At 42.5% G+C, this 17,341-nt stretch overlaps 1 protein-coding gene across 1 annotated transcript; it reads right to left on the bottom strand.

Annotated features, from left to right (window-relative positions):
• Nucleotides 1-58: 58 nt before the first annotated feature.
• Catsper2 (cation channel sperm associated 2) lies at nucleotides 59-17,228 on the bottom strand. Its single transcript, XM_090318480.1, has 13 exons — nucleotides 17,000-17,228; nucleotides 16,068-16,214; nucleotides 14,465-14,638; nucleotides 13,024-13,092; nucleotides 9,275-9,447; nucleotides 7,932-8,087; nucleotides 7,163-7,287; nucleotides 6,190-6,368; nucleotides 5,889-5,988; nucleotides 5,565-5,618; nucleotides 3,181-3,392; nucleotides 1,832-1,999; nucleotides 59-198 (listed from the first exon to the last, which is right to left on the bottom strand). The coding sequence occupies exons 2-13, from the start codon at nucleotides 16,210-16,212 to the stop codon at nucleotides 167-169; spliced, it is 1,587 nt and encodes a 528-aa protein (XP_090174606.1). The 5' UTR covers nucleotides 16,213-16,214; nucleotides 17,000-17,228; the 3' UTR covers nucleotides 59-166.
• Between the last annotated feature and the right edge of the window lie 113 nt (nucleotides 17,229-17,341).

Below are 17,341 nucleotides of genomic sequence, written 5' to 3'. Positions count from 1 at the left end.
TGACCATACGCCTTATGTCTCAGAGTATATATATAGATACAGTTAACTTACTTACCAAGAGAATTTGTTAGTATTTTTATTATTAAACATTTATATTGTGAATTCCAATTTTATTCCCTTCATAATCTTATGCTGGTCCCAGATATAGAAGCCATCTACGTAGGGTCTACCTGTCTTCAAAGTTCATTAATGCCTGCACTGTAAAGAAACAGACTGTGAGGCTAAAGAGCTCTACCACTTGAGCTACAGCAACACTTCCAGCTTTTTTCTACATATGTAGTACCAAGGAATTGAACCCAGGTCTTAGTGCATGCTAGGCAGGCACTCTACCGCTAGGCCAAACTCCTGGTCCCAACAAATTATTTTTTAAAAGGAGATAGGAGGTGAAAAGAATAGAGGGGAGTGACCCTGATCAATACATACTGTAAACATAAATAGAATTACCACATGAAATCCCCCTCTACTATCAAAGGGCCATAAATAATAATAATTATTATTGTTGTTGTTGTTGTTGGTTGTGGGGCTTGAACTCTGGGCCTGGATGCTGTTCCTGAGCTCTTCAACTCAAGGCTGCCACCCTACCCCCTAAGCCACAGTGCCATTTCCAGTTTTCTGGTGGTTAACTGGAGATGAGTCTCATGGACTTCAGTGCCCTGGCTGTCTTTGAACCAGACTGTAAATTATTTTAAATTTTATTTTTAAGTAGTTATTATAATTCTATAAGTCAGATTAAGAATACAGTGCAGGGGTGGGAATGTGGCTTAGTGGTAGAGTTCTTGCCTAGCATGTATGATGCCCTGGGTTTGATTCCTCAGTACCACATACATAGAAAAAAAAAAAAAAACAGAATTGGTTCTGTGGCTCAAGTGATAATATACTAGCCTTGAACAAAAGAAGCTCACAGACTTTCCTGCCCAGGCTGGCTTCAAACCACCATCCTGAGATCTTAGCCTCCTGAGTAGCTAGCGTTACAAGCATGAGCCACCGGCACAAGGCATAGAGGAAACTTTAATTCATATTAATTTCCAGTGATGAAATGTAGGAAAAAGAATTTCAGGCAGTAAGTTTAAATAACACATTTATCTGTACTTAAACTGAATTCTCTTTTGAATAGAATTCCTAAGTTTCTTTTGAAGGCTGAGGCAATGGATTCTTATGAACTTTTCAAGTCATAGTTATCCAACATGAGCCTGGGCCCTGCTGCTCAGGTCTGAAATACAGTTTTTAAAGATAAGAAATGCAAATAGTAGGAACTAAGCTATCTGAATTATCAAGAGCCCACACTGTCCTAACCCCCAGCAACTAGAATTGAACACTCCTCTTCAGAAATAAGCTCTCATCATAGGATTTGGGCGTCCCCTGCTGGACAAACCAAGTTTCTGGGTACTTACAGAGAGAAAGTTGGGACACATGCTCAGAATGCCATACAAAACAAAAATATGACTGTTGTAGGAGTGAGGCTGAATTGTAAAGGTCAAGAATAATGAACGGATTCTAGTACTGGTGGCTCATACCTGTAATCCTAATCCTAGCTACTCGGAAGACTGATATCTGAGGATAACAATTTGAAGCAAGCCTGGGCAGGAAAGTCCATAAGACTTTCATTTCTAATAAACTACTCAGAAAAAAGCTGAAAGTGGCACTGTGGCTCAAGTGGTAGAGCGTTAGTCTTGAGCAGAAAGAGGCTCAGGGACAATGTCCAGGTTCTGAGTTTAAGCCCCAGGACACAGAAAAAAAAAACAAAAAACAATAGCGCTCAGCCTTTTCCTGTTCAGTTGTGTTACTCTCATGCATTTATCTTCCAGTCTCCACAAATGCCTGAAACACATACCTGCAAAATGTTGCAACATCTTGCGCTCTTCTAGGTTATACTGAAGCATTTCCAGCAACTCAAAGTATCGGAAGAGAGAATCTCTAGGCCAAACAACTCTGTCATCCTGATCCATGGCCATTAGCCCATGCAGATTCTCATGTACAAGAGTCTCCCAGTCCAAATGATCTGCAGAGGAAAAATGTTTCTTAAAAATATATATTTAGGGGGCCGGGAGTTTGGCCTAGTGGTTAAAGTGCTTGCCTAGCATGCACGAAGACCCGGGTTCGATTCCTCAGTACCACACACATAGAAAAAAGCCGGAAATGGTGTTGAGGCTCAAGTGGTAGAACTCTAGCCTTGAGAAAGTCCAAGAACAGTGCTCAAGCCCTGAGTTCAAGGCCAGGACTGGCAAATAAATAATAAATAAATAAATAAATAAATAAATAGAATGCACTTCGGGTCTGGAGCTTGGCCTAGAGGTAGAATGTTTGCCTAGCATGCACAAAGGCTAGGGTTCAATTCCTCCTAGGTACCACATTCATAGAAAAGCTGGAACTGGTGCTGTGGCAAAAGTGGCAGAGCACCTTGAGGAAAAATCCCAAGGACAGTGCTCAGGCCCTGAGTTCAAGCTCCAGGACTGGAAAAAAAAAATATATATATATATATAAATTTAGCCAGGCATTCATGGCTCTTGTTTGTAATCTTAGCTACTTCGGAGGCTGAGAATCTGAGGATGGTAGGCCAAAGCCAGCCTAGGTAGGAAAGTCTATGAGACTCTTATCTCCAGTTAATCACCAGGAAATGGGAAGTGGTACAGCACTAGCCTTGAGCAAAAGAGCGCAGGGACCAAACCTAGGCCCTGAGTTCAAACTCTATGGTCATCAAAAAACAAAAACAAACAAACAAAAAAACTAGATCTAGGGAACAGGAGCGTGGCCTAGTGGTACAAAGCTTGCCTAGCATGCATGAAGACCCTGGTTCGATTCTTGGTACCAAATACATAGAAAAAGCTAGAAGTAGTGCTGTGGCTCAAGTGGTAGAGCTCTTGCCTTGAGAAAGTTCAAGTGCCAGGACTGGAAAAAAAAAGATATATATAGGCAGTCTGGAGACTAGTTGGTAGGACATCAGCTGAGTAAGTTCAAATTGGTACCAGAAAGAATGAAGAAGGAAGGGAGGGAGAGAGGCAGGCAGGCAGGCAGGCAAAACAAAATTGGGATGTATTATTAAGGAATTTGAATTATTATTTTTTTCAATATTGGGATTTAAACTCAGGGCCTTGGTGCTAATAAAGGCAAACACTGTACTACCTGAGCTACATATCCAGTCCTAGTTGTTTGAATTCAAATGGAGGAAACCTATTTCCTTACCAGTATGATCAGAATATTTGTATTTTGAAGAGGGTTGACCAATAGATGATGCAGAACGTGCAGAAGAGGAAGATGGGTCCATTTTTTCTTTCCTTGTCAATCTTTTTATTTTTGATGGAGACTCTTCGACATCTTCTTCAGCAATAGTGAGTTTAGATTCTTCTGAAGACGATTCTAATTCATCCTCTAACATCTTTTGTTGACTAGTTTTTCTGTATGTTATAGGAGAAATTTTGGGCTACAGGCTTGGCTTAAGCAGGAAGAATGCCTACTTAACAAGCATGAAGCCCTGAGTTTTAAATGTCTGTATCTGAAAAATGACAGAATATCTTATTTCTTTCTGTTCTCTTGTTCACTGTTAAACATTCAGAGTCTAGACTATCAATTTCTTTTTTTTTTTTTTTTGGTAGGTCATGGGTCTTGAACTCTGGGCCTGGGTGCTGTCCGTGAGTTCTTCAGTTCAAGGCTACCACCCTACCCCTTGAGCCACAGCCCCACTTCCTGTTTTCTAGATAAGAGTCTCACAGTCTTTAGTGCCTAATGGCTTTGAACCAGGATCCTCATATGTTTCCTCCTGAGTAGCTAGGATTACAGGAGAGAGCCCCCACAGCCAGCTTAGACTATCAATTTCATTGAATAGCTGTACGTGTTTCCTGTAGATGCTATGGAAAATTACCATACATTTGGTGACTTAAAACAACAAAATGGGCTGGGCACTGGTGGCTCACACCTGTAATACTTGCTTCTCAGGAAGCTGAGATCCGAGGGATCCCTGCTAGAATGGGCAGAAAAGAGTCTGTGAGACTCTTATCTCTAATTAACCACTAGAAAACAGGAAGTGGCACTGTGGCTCAAAGTGGTAGAGTGCTATCCTTGTACTGAATTGCTCAGGGACAGTGCCCAGGCCCTAGTTCAAGCCCCATGACCAACCAATTAAAAAAAAAATGGGGTTGGCTATATAGCTTACATAGTAGAGCACTTGCCTTGCATGTACAAGGCCCTGGGTTCAATCTTCAGCCTTGAACATAGAAAAACAAAACAATGTGCTCTCACAATTTTGGAGACCAGAAGTCAGAAATTAAAATGTTGGTAGGGCCACATTATCTCTAGAGGAAGAGTAGAAAACATCAGGCTCCAAGGCCATATAAAACATGCAAAATCTTTTGGTGCATGACAGAATAGACACACGTTTTTGTTTTTGCTTTTTTTTTTTTTTGCCAGTCCTGGGACTTGAACTCGGGGCCTTAACACCATCCTCGGGCTTTCTCAAGGCCAGTGCTCTATCATGTGAGCCACAGCACCATTTCCAGCTTTTTCTATGTATGTGCTACTGAGGAATTGAACCCAGGGCTTTGTGCATGCTAAGCAAGCCCTCAATCACTGGGCCAAACTTCTGGCCCCTGTATTGATCATTTTATGTGGCTCCAAAAGATGTTATAATCAAATGGTCCTTAGCAGAGAAAAATTTCCTGACCCCTACAAGGATTTAGGATATAAGATTCTTTGGCTCTAGTACATTCTGATAGCTGCCAGCATTTTTTAACTCCTTTGGCTTGTGGTTTCATCATTTTAATATGTGTCTCCATCTTTACATCACTCTCCTAAGCCAGGTTGTCACACTATGTAATCTCAGCACTCAGAAGACTGAATTAGACAGATGGTGAGTTTAAGATCAACTTAGGGGGCCTGGAGTTTGGCCTAATGGGAGAGTGCTTACCTAGCATGCACGAAGACCCGGGTGTGATTCCTTGGTACCATATACAGAGGAAAAGAAAAAAGCCGGAAGTGGTGCAGAGAGCTCAAGTGGTAGAGCCTTGAGAAAGTCCAAGGACAGTGCTCAGGCCCTGAGCTCAAGTCCAGGACTGATTAAAAAAGAAAAAAATCAACTTAGGCTAGACAACAAAGACCAATAGTCTCAAAAACAAAACAAAACAAAAAGACAAAAGCCAAATCTGCCTGGTGCCTATAATACTAGCTACTCAGGAGGGTGAATCTGAGGATCACAGTTCAAAGCCAGCCCAGGCACTAAAGACCCAGAGCCTCCTATCTCCAATTAATCACTAGAAAACTGGAAGTGGCACTGTGGCTCAGGGGGTAGGGTGGTGGCCTTGAGCTGAAGAGGTCAGGGACAGCACCCAGGCCCAGAGTTCAAGTCCCATGACTGACAAAAAAAAAAAAAGATCTTAATGTCTTACATCTTGTAAAGACTCTTATTCCAAATAAGTCATATTCACAGATTTGGGAGTAATGACATAGACATGTAATTTTAATTTTGAGGCCACCATTGACTGATTAGAACAGTCACTGACTTAATACATTCTCTCTTAAAACCAAGCCTTCTCCTCTTTTTATGTGTTTCTATCTCAGTTCATATATACTCTTACCTGTTACCCACTTTGGTATGGCTTGATTGTGATTTTGAGGGTAGCTTTTGCCTCCTGTTAACAAATAAGAAAACAACTGGAACAAACAAAAAAGTGAAGAAAGCTATACTTAAGCATAAGCACAAAAAGCAGAGAAAGAAAAGTCAGATTATCAAGTGAAAAAAAGTAAATGAGATAAATCAACTGAAATGAATAGGTACAAAATAATATAGCCCTCCGGGTAGATGGAAAAAGTAAGGTCATAAGGTCAAAGCTTAGAAATGAAATATTAAGGTTAGAAGGCCCTTGAAAAACAGAGCTAGATTTAAACACATGGAAGCAGACCTCTGGATAATTTGCCGCTTGAATATATCAGCTTTGTGCTGAACCTCCAGGTGAGTCATCTCCTCATTCAGCTCATTCCTGATATTCTGGAAGTTAGTAACTGCCCAAAAGGGCCATTAAAAGTTGGGAGATGGTAGTGACCTAGGGAGAAAGCTTGGGTGGGGAAAAACCAAGTGAAATATCCATGCCAACATCCAAGCCTTCTGCTATACTGGATTCTCTGCCCATAATCCATCAACCCTAGTGGCCCAAAAATTTCCCAGCTATCTCTGCTAGAAAGTTGTACCATCTGTGCTCTTACCCATCATAGCCACTATGATATTTCGAAAAATAATAGAGCCAAGCAACAGCCAAAGGATGACATAGATGCTGCTGATAAGACGGCTGGATTCAGGAACCTTCCAGATATCCTGAAGCACTGCGTACCAATGATCCAAGGTGAAGAGAATGAACACTGTCACTAGGGAATTTGGCAAGTCCCTAAAGAAAAACACAGACAGAAGCAGAGACCAAAGTACATGTCTTGGAACAACTTTCAACTCTTATTTTCCAAGCAACATAAAAGTATTTCTTGGTATTTTTTTTTTCTGACTGTGGCTTCTTCAATTTCTTTTTTTTTGTGTGAATCATTCTTTTTTTTTTTTTTTTTTTGGTCATGGGGCTTGAACTGTGGGCCTGGGTGCTGTCCCTGAGCTCTTCAGCTCCAGGCTGTCTCTCTGCTTGAGCCACAGCACCACTTCCAGTTTTCTGGTGGTTAATTGCAGATAAGAGTCTCTCGGACTTTGGTGCCCAGGCTGGTTTTGAACCTCAGTCCTCAGATCTCATCCTCCTGAGTAGGTAGGATTACAAGTGTGAGCCAAAAGCCCTGGAAAGTGAATCATTCTTAAAACTAGTTTTTTTTTAAATCAAGTTTTCATTTATCATGACTAGCCTATGAATACCTATTATTATTTCATTAGTCCTGGGGCATAGTAAGTACTCAGTAAGTTTATATATTACCTGAGTTTTTTGTTGTTGTTGTTGTTGTTAATTGTGGAGCTTAAACTCAGGGCCTGGGTGCTGTCCCTGATCCTCTTTGTGCTCAAGGATAACACTCTACCACTTGAGCCACAGCACCACTTTGTTTGTTGTTGTTGTTTTCCCCAGTAGTTAGTTGAAGAGTCTCACAGGGACTTTTCTACCATCTCCAATAGACTTTGCATCTCAGTATATTGTGTAACCCTAATTATCTTCCTTCATTCACATTTCATCTAGGATTCCCCAGCCAAGCTTACGAGAAGTACATGTTATACTCCAGGTCCTCACGAGATGAACGGCTATACTCTTCAAAGAAATAGACACCAGTCACAGCAAAAATGTAGAAGAAGATGAGCATCAGCATCAACAGGAAGGTCATGCTCTACAGGTCAAAACTGTATGTCAGAGGTGGGCCGGACTAGGCTGATTTCCACAGCCCAGTCAAGCCCATTGGGCCATATCCCTTCACACTGATTTACATGTGGGAGGCCTGGTCATTTTTAAAACACAGAAGTAGCCAGGCACTGGTGGCTTATGCCTATGATTCTAGCTACCCAAGAGGCTGAGATCTGAGGATTATGGTTCAAATCCAGCCCAGGCAGAAAAGTCCAGGAGACTTTTATCTCCAGTTAACCACCAGAAAACTGGAAGTGGAACTGTAGCTCAAGTGGTAGTCCTGAAGCAAAAGAGCTCAGGGATAGCACCCAGACCCTTTCTCTCTTCCTCCCTCTATCCCTTTCATACCCCCTCTCCTCCACACACAGTTTATCCCTAACTCTTTAAGCTCAGGGCCTGAGCACTGTCCTTGGATTTTTCTCAAGGCTCTAGCTCTACCACTTGAGCCTCAGCACCACTTCCAGCCTTTTCTAAGTATGTGGTACCAAGGAATCGAACCAGGGTCTTCGTGCATGCTAGGCAAGCACTCTACCACTAGGCCAAACTCCTGGCCCCGACCTTTGGCTTTCTATAAGCTGCATGAACTAGTTTCGACCTTTCTTCTTGCTTTAGCTGTAACAGTGAAATCACCTTAAGGGCCCTGACCAGGGCCAAAATAATAACTCGGATTTGACGAAATTGTGCAAAGAGTTTGAGAGACCTCAACACTCGGCAGATCCTCAACAACTGGAGCCACACAGACTGTCCTGAGACACCTGCCAATACCACAATTTCAGGAAGCAAGGACTGTGGGGAAACATACAGATTATAAATATAACTAAGAGCACTCAGGCACAGCTGCCCTTTTTATCCCATCATCTCCACAGTCCCTAGGGCTTGAACTCAGGGTTAGGCTCTGTCTCTGAGCTTCTTTTGCTCAAGGCTAGCACCATATCACTTGAGCCACAGCACAACTTCTGAATATGTTCTGTGTATGTGGTACTGAGGAATTGAACCCAGGGCTTCATGCATGCTAGGCAAGCACTCTACTGCTAAGCTGCATTCCCAGCCATAGACATTATCTTCTTTTGCCAGTCCTGGGGATTGAACTCAGAGCCTGAGCATTGTCCTTGGGCTTTCTTCAAGGCTAGTACTCTATCAGTTGAGCCACAGCACCACTTCCAGCTTTTTTCTATGTATATGGAACCAAGGAATCAAACCCAGGTCTTTGTGCATGCTACGCGAGCAATCTACCACTAGGCCATACTCCTGGCCAGACATTATCTTTTGACTATCACTACACATCAGGATTGTTTCCCAGGTAGCTTTTTATATTAAACTATATTTTCAATATATCTAGATATAAAAATGGGGTGAAACTAATGCTTATCTCACTGAGATATTGCAAAGTACAAATTAGATAAGACATATAAATTACTTGAGATAGAGCCTGGCACTTAGGGAATGCTAAATTAACTGATAGATGTTACTGTTGGAATTGACATCGTTAGATTTTTTTACTTTACTCTTAATACCAAGTCCTGCAATTACTAACTTCTAACTGTAGGGGGGAAAAAAACCCACACTAAAAAACAAACAAGCTGGGTACTAATGGCTTATACCTGTAATCCTAGCTTAGGAGGCTGAGATCTGAGGATCGTGGTTTGAAGCCAGTCTGGGCAGTAAAGCACATGACATTCACGTCTCCAATTAACCACCAAAAAAGATGGAAATGAAGCTGTGGGTCAAGTGGTAGAATACTAGCTCTGAGCAAAAAAACACAAATTCTCAGGGACCATACCCAGGACAGTCCTGATCCCCAGGACAGGCACATGTGCATACAAGCACACAAGCACACACACACACATACATATAATTAAATAAGGAAAATAGGTAGTATTTGTTCTATGTTTCTTCTTTCTTGTTATTTTATCTACCTAGGGATATCACTCCCCACCCCTACCCCAACTAATCCTTAAGGTATCTCTCCTTACCATCATGGTAACAAAAAAGTCAAAGACATTCCAGCCATTCTTCCAGAAGAGGGTAAAGCTGGCTAGCCATGCAATAAGGATCTCCACAATGAAAATAAACAAGATAAACCAACATGCCACCTCCAAAGTCAGCTTCAGTGGCCATAGTTTGGTATTTGCAGATTCCAATAATTCTGTGAGAGTAAAGGGGGAATAAAATTTAAGGAGAAGCTGAATGAGGGAGAACCACCTTTTATAAACACATCACAATTATGCCTATAGTCAGGCATGTTGTTGGCTAATTGTAGAAGGAGTCTCTCAGACTTCTGTGCCCAGGTTGGCTTCAAATCTTGTTCTTTCAGGTCTCAGCTTTCTAGGATTATAGGTATGACCCACTGGTGCCATTTCCCAGGGATTCTTAGTTTGGGATATTAAAGAGATTGAACATACTGTATTTTAATTTGTTTTTATCTATGTGTAATTTGAATGCATTTCTCTCTTACCCTCCAAATCCACTATGACTGATATATCTATCAATTACTGGAGATCAGAAGTACACATATACTGAATCACTCTGTCTCTTTCTTTTTTTGCCAGTCTTGGGCCTTGAACTCAGGTCCTGAGCACTGTCCATTGGGCTTTCTCAAGGCTAGAGCTCTACCACTTGAGCCTCCGCACTACTTCCAGCTTTTTTCTATGTACATGGTACCAAGGAATCTAACCCAGGTCTTTGTGCATGCTAGGCAAGCACTCTACCACTAAGCTAAACTCCTGGCCCTGAATCACTCTGAACAACAGAAACCACTCTGAAGACTTTTCAGACAGGTTTTACATTGTTATTATTTTTAGTAATATCTGAGCTAATTATATACATGATGAAAGCTGAGTCTTGGCACACAACTTCATAATATCAGAAGTATTGTAATGGTAGCCAAGTGTAGGTGGCTCATGCCTGTTATTTTATACTCATGTGGCTGAGATTCAGAGAATCATGGTTTGAAGCCATCCCAAAAAGAAAAGTCTGAAAGAATGTATGTGTATAATGTTTATTTATATTTACTTATATATATTTATGATCAAGTTGGTGGTACTCAGGGCTCTGCATTTGCTAGACAGATGTTCCATCATTTGAGTCATGTCCCAAATTTTCAAACATTCTCTTTCTTTTTTTTCCTTTTTTTTTCCCCCTGTCTCTCTCTTTTTCTCTTCTTTTTTCTTTCTTTTTTGCTAGTCTTGGGGCTTGAACTCAGAATCTGGACACTGTTCCTGAGCGTCTTCTGCTCAAAGTTAGCACTGTACCACTTGAGCCACAGCACCTCTCCTGGCTTTTTATGTTTATGTGATACTGAGGAATTAAACCCAGGGCTTCTTCCATGCTAGACATGCATTCTACCACTAGGCCATATTTCTAACAAAACTTTGCTTATTGTTTGTCTGTCGTGGGACTTGAACTCTGGGCCTGGGCAATGTCCCTGAACCCTGCAGTTCAAGGCTACCACCCTACCCCTTGAGCCACAGTGCCACTGCCAGTTTTCTGGTGGTTAATTGGAGATAAGAGTCTCGTGGAGTTTAGTACCTGGGCTGGCTTTGAACAGAGTTTCCGCAGAGTTCCTGAGTAGCTAGGATTACAGGTGTGAGTTACCTTGCCCAGCAATTTTCTTCCTCCTCCTCCTCCTCCTCCTCTTCTTCATCTTATTCATTTCTTCTTCTTTGGGTCATGGGGCTTGAGCTCAGCCTGGGTGTTGTCCCTGAGCTCTTCAGCTCAAGGCCACTGCCCTACCCTTGTGCCAAGCCCCACTTTCCTTTTCTAAAGGCTAATTGGAGATAAGAGTTTCAGGTCCTTTTGTGCCCAGGCTGGCACTGAACCTTGATCTGCTCAGATCTCAGCCTCCTGAGTAGCTAGGATGATGAGCATGAGCCACCACGCCCAGCTAGCAATTTGCTTCTTTATATAACATAAAAATAGTGACATTAATGGGTATGATGGTTCACACTTGCAATCTCAGCACTTAAGAAGATGAGCCCAGGAGAATAGTGAGTTGAAGGCAACTCTGGACTAATAGGGAGAACTTCAAAAACAACCAAAAAGTCTTTTTTTTTGGTCAGTAGTAGGGCTTAAACTCTGGGCCTGGGCCCTGTCCCTGACCTTTTCAACTGAAGGATAGCACTCTACTATTTTTAACCACAGCACCACTTCTGGTTTTCTGATGGCTAAGTGAAGATAGGAGTCTCATGAACTTTTGTGCCTGGACTGGCTTTGAACCGAGATCCTTAGATCTCTGCCTCCTGAGAAGCTAGAATTACATTGGGACTGGGAGGTTTGCCTAGTGGTAGAGTGCTTGCCTAGCATGCACAAAGACCCAGGTTCAATTCCCCAGTACCATATACTTAAAAAAGCAGGAAGTGGGGGCTGGGAGTTTGGCCTAGTGGTTAAAGTGCTTGCCTAGCATGCATGAAGACCAGGGTTAGATTCCTTGGTACCACATACATAGACAAAAGCCGGGAGTGGTGCTGAGGCTCAAGTGGAAAGCTCTAGCCTTGAGAAAGTCCAAGGACAGTGCTCAGGCCCTAAGCTCAAGCCCAGGACTGGCAAAAAAAAAAAAAAAAAAAAAGCCGGAAGTGGTGCTGAGGCTCAAGTGGTAGAGTTCTAGCCTTGAGAAAAATCCAAGGACAGTCCTCAGGCCCTGAGCTTAAGCCCAGGACTGGAAAAACAACAAAAACAACAACAAAAACGCACTATTTTCAGCCAGGAGTTTGGCCTAGTGGTATAGTGCTTGCCTAGAATTCACAAAGACCAGGGTTCAATTCCTTAGTACCACAGCTATAGAAAAAGCCAGAAGCGGTGTCATGGTCATGTCTCAAGTGATAGAACTCTAGCCTTGAGAAAGCCTGAAGATAGTGCTCAGTCCCTGAACTTAAGCCCCAGGACTGGCAAAAAACAAACAAACTAAAAACAAAAGAACCTCCCACTATTTTCTACTCTCCTTCCATCACTTCTGAGTTTGACTTTTTTGTTGTTGCTGTTGTCAGGTTTTGTTTTTTTTTGTTTGTTTTTTTGTTTGCTTTGTGGCTCAACACAGCCTTAAACTCATAACCTTCCTAACCTCAGCCTTTAGGATTATAGGCATGAACCTCTACACCAGGCCTGAGCAATCTGTTTCAGATGACAACCAAATGAGCCCTAGAGCTCCTCCTGTCTTTAATACCTTTCATTCAATTTATGATTACTTTTAGAGTCATTCACTAAGTTTTTGGCAGACCTATTACCATAATTTTTCCAAACTTTTGTCAGGTTTATATACTTTAGGAGGTTTTACTTTCATACTTAACCCTTTCAAAATATTTTCTAAATATATCTATAAAATGTAAATATTAGCTCACTCACTGATAGGCACCAAATCTTTGCCAGAAAAAGTTCAAATACTAGATCATACTGACAAGAATATCCTCAGTTAAGCAACACATATACTAAACTAACAAGAAAAGCATTACTGATCTTCTCATCTTTGGTGTGTGTATGTGTGTGTCTGTATTTCCCATTGTCACATTTTATACTTTATTTCTAAATGTCTAGCCTACTCTGTATTTACTATGCAGTATTGGAGAGCTCTCCAAATGTTTCTAGATCTTGGCAGTTGCACAAACCATACTGTAAAGGGCTCAATGTACTTACCTCCATTACAATTCAGATATTTCAAAACATAAAACGATCAATTCTGAAGAAAAGTATGTCCCATTCATTTCCATTTTCACTCAATATCAGTTCTTACCTATTTCAACCATCAGTACAATTGTGTTGAAAAAGATAACGAAAATCATGAAATTTGTGAAGAAAGTACCTGTTTTTTTTTTTCCTTAAGGAAATATACACAATAGGGTTCTTTCTGACTTAGGCAAGTTATATAATAAAGACATGAGCTGTGAAAATTCGAAGACTAGGGAAAGTGGAAAGGAGAAAATAGGTTGGAAGGCAGATGATTATCAGTGGTGGACAAAAATGACAAAATAATTATAGATTCATTAATTTTATTTATTACTTTAAGTGGTACTGAGGAATTGACCCACGGCCTCATGAATGCTAGGGCAAGCACTCTGCCACTAAGCCACATTCCTAGCCCCCAAAATAGATTATTTAGAAAGAAGGATAAGAAACAAAACAATGAGATATTGACTTTTGGGTTTTTTTTCGGGGGGGGGGGAGTCCCTGAGCTCTTCAGCTCAACAGTAGTGTTCTACCACTTGATTTACAGTGCCACTCTGACATTGTTTTGAGAAGTGGGGAAGGGAAGCAGTTTGAGTGGTAAAGAGAGCAAGGCTGCTGGGTGTGGTGGCTCACGCTTGTAATCCTAGCTACTCAGGAGGCTGAGATCTGAGGATCACAGTATAAAGCTAGCCTGTGCACTAAAAAGTGTAAAAAGTCCGTGAGACTCTTAATCACCAGGAAACTGAAAGTGGCCATGTGGCTCAAGGGGTAGGGTGGTAGCCTTGAGCTGAAGAGCTTGACAATGTCCAAGCCCAGAGTTCTTCAAGTCCCATGACAAACACACACACACACACAAAACTGACTGTAATACACTGTAAATATGTGTAGAAAGGTAACACCTGCAGAATAATAAAGCTTATTTGTGTTTGTGTGTATATATATATAAAAGAATGATATTAAAAGAATGGCAGGTTTGGGGCTGGGAGTTTGGCCTAGTGGTTAAAGTGCTTGCCTAGCATGCATGAAGACCCGGGTTCGATTCCTCGGTACCACATACATAGGAAAAAAAAAAAAAAAAAGCCAGAAGTGGTGCTGAGGCTCAAGTGGTAGAGCTCTAGCCTTGATTGAGAAAGTCCAAGGACAGAACTCAGGCCCTGAGCTCAAGCCCAGGACTGGCAAAAAAAAAAAAAAAAAAAAAAAAAAATGGCAGGTTTTTTTTTCCTATTTTGTTTCCCTTTGTAGCTGCTTTTTTTTTTTTCTGTACCTTTTGTTTTGTAAGTTTATCTGATTTGGGGAAGAAAAAGGAAAGCACAGAAATGGGGAGGTGGGGACAAAGGGTGAATTAATTCAGCATGAAACTTAACTAGATACTATGTTGGAAATGAAGTATACAGCTTGGGGGGAAGCCAGGAGGGAAAAAAACTGGTGTGGGGGGAGCGGGGGAGAAATTTACTCACTACCTGACTTATGTTACATAAAAATAAAAAATAAATGCCATTAAAGGATACTTTCAAGGACCCATCCAGCCCACAAGGAAAGGGGCGGCCTCTTACCGCACCGCACATGAAACCTGCTCAACATTCTCTGGGCATGTGAAATGCGTCCTATATGTCGAGGCTTAATGGAGAAGCGCACAAGCTGGTGTTGATCTCCCAACATAAGTCTCTTTTGACTGGAAGGATCTGTAATAAAACAAAAACAGGCCCAGTGTGCTCCTCTATTCCCACCTACTTAGTAGGCAGAGATTGGAGGATCACAGTATGAAGCTAGCCTAATTATCTCCACATTCTTTTTGAAAAACAATCTAAAAGCAAAAGGACTTGGGAGGGGAGTTAAAAACAGAGCACAAGCACTGAGGCCCAGTTAAATCCCCAATGCTGTTAATGAATGAGGTGTGGGAGGAATGTGAATTAACATAAAGGTAAATTCTAATGCCTGTAATGTTAGCTGCTCAGGAGGCTGAGATCTGAAGATTGCGCCTCAAAGCCAACCCAGGCATGAAAATCTGTGAGACGTGTATCTCCCATTAACAATCCTCAAACTGTAAGTGGACCTGTGGCTTAAGTGGAGTGCTAGCCTTGAGTAAAAGAGCTGTTGGAACAGTGGCCTGTCCCTGAGCTTAAGTCTCATTCCCAAAACTGGTACAAAAACAAAAGCAAAAGTTAGTTGGGGATTATAAACAGCAGGAAATGTTTGCCTTATATCTGTTTCATTCTCACAGTATCTAAGAATTGTTACATTTTGAAGTGAGAAGTAATATACACAACCTTCAAAGGTGTTTTGTTTTTTTTTTTTTTTCTATTTTGTGGTAGGGAGCTAGATTGGGTCCCTAATGTTCCCGTGCCAACTCAGCCTGGTTGCTGTTCCTGAACTCTTCAGCTCAAGGTTACCGCCCTACCTTTTTTTTGTGTGCTTCTCCGGGACTTGGGACTCAGGACCTTCACACTGTTCCTAAGTTTCTTTTGGTCATAGTGCTGTACCACTTGAGTAATAGCTTTATTTCCTACATTTTAGTTAAGTAGAGAGAATCTCATGGACTTTCCCGCGTGGGCAGACTTCAAAGCACAATTTTCAGATCTCAGCCTACTGAGTAGTTAGGATTATAGGCATGAGCCACAGGCACCTGGCTCAACCTTCAACGTTTTTTTAATTTTTTTTTTTTTTTTTTTTTTTTGCCAGTCCTGGGCTTGAGCTCAGGGCCTGAGCCCTGTCCTTGGACTTTCTCAAGGCTAGAGCTCTACCACTTGAGCCTCCGCACCACTTCCGGCTTTTTTCTATGTATGCTGTACCAAGGAATTGAACTCGAGTCTTCGTGCATGCTAGGCAAGCACTCTACCACTGGGCCAAACTCACGGCCTCAACCTCCAAAGTTTTAACAATCTTTTCAAGTGAGACGAGACTTATTTAAGTTAGACTCATAGACTGAAAAGAGACTTGGATTCTACTTACTGGATTGAAAGAGCATTATTGATAAAGTCCTGGAATGGTTTGGCATAGCCTCTCAACCGCCACCAAACCACCCAGAACTTTGTCTCTTGGCTTCCTGTTTTTTAGAGCATATGGACAGGAATCTTAAACTTAAATGTAATGAACAAACAGGCTGGTGCTGACCAAGTATATCCCGAAGAGTGTGGCGTGGCACAGCTTGGCTCAAGCCTTGCAAATGTTCCACTAGAGAGAAAGTATCGATGAGCCGTGAACGAATGGCATCAGCTCTGGGCAGGGGCAGGTGCCCTGCTTGGTTAAAAGTAACCATATCTGGTAGGAAAACAAAAGAGTCAAAGGTTATTTCGTGCTTAGAACTGCACCTAGAGGACTGTTATTTTTTTTCCCCATCCTCTCTGTCTCTGAGGCCTTAGAAAGCCCATACTTAAGGAACTATGAACAACTGCCAACAAATACTGAAATATAAGAGATTTCAAAAGAAGCTATTGCTCAGCTGACCAAGTGTCCAGGCATTGGCATTTCTAATTAAAAACCCATTTTAGCCAGGCGTCAGTGGCTCATCAGTGGCTACTCAGGAGTCTGAGATCTGGAGATCACAGTTCGAAGCCAGCACGGGGGGGGGGGTAGGAAAAATTCAAGAGACTCCAGTTAAACCAGCAAAAAAAAAAAAAAAGTCACAAGTGGAAGTGTGACTCAAGTGGAAGAGCTCCAGCCTTGACAAAAAAAGCTAGCGTTTAAGGCCCTGAACTCAAGCCCCAGTACCAGCAACTCCCCTTCCCCCTCAATACTACTACTAATAATAAAGTTTTAAAGAATTTACTAAAAGGAAAAAAAAGTAATAGCCAACTAGCAACAGCCCCAAGGCTGGGCAATCAATAAAATAGACCCCCGTGGCGGTCTGAGGAATCAGGCAATGAAGTGGACGGTGGATGATGGGCAATGGGCGCCTACCACAGAAAAAGTGAAAAGAATTTGCACAAAACGCCCACAGCTCCGTATTTCGAAAAGAGTCCCATCCCAAGTGCGTCCACCCCGAACGCCCTCCCGCGGGCCGGGCCGGCGCCTCCATTGACATTCGGGCTGCTTCGCGGCCTCACCTCAGCCCCAGCTCTCTTCCGCCCACTCAGCCCCGACTTCACTCCTCTCTCTGCCTGGGGTTCCGACGCCCCCAGAGCTCGGCTCCCTACCACACCACACAAACTCAGAAGAGAGAAGGGGCGTTCCGGGCACCCCCTTTTCCAGCCGCCTCTCAGGAGCACCCCCTCAGGGCAGAGGGCTCAACCCCCACGTCACAGCCCCGGACCCCCGGGCTCAACCCAGGGCCGCTCCGCGCCGACGCCGTCTAAGCCCCGCCCCGCGCGCTGGACCACTCGGCAGTTACCAACTGGTCCCGCCTCCTGACGTAGTCACGCCGCAGCCAATCAGCGGCTGCCACACTG

Source organism: Megascapheus bottae, chromosome 25 (genome assembly GCF_031878675.1).
Source record: "Megascapheus bottae isolate mThoBot1 chromosome 25, mThoBot2.hap1, whole genome shotgun sequence".
Lineage (NCBI taxonomy): Eukaryota > Metazoa > Chordata > Mammalia > Rodentia > Geomyidae > Megascapheus > Megascapheus bottae.
This window is presented reverse-complemented; position numbering and strand designations above follow the sequence as displayed.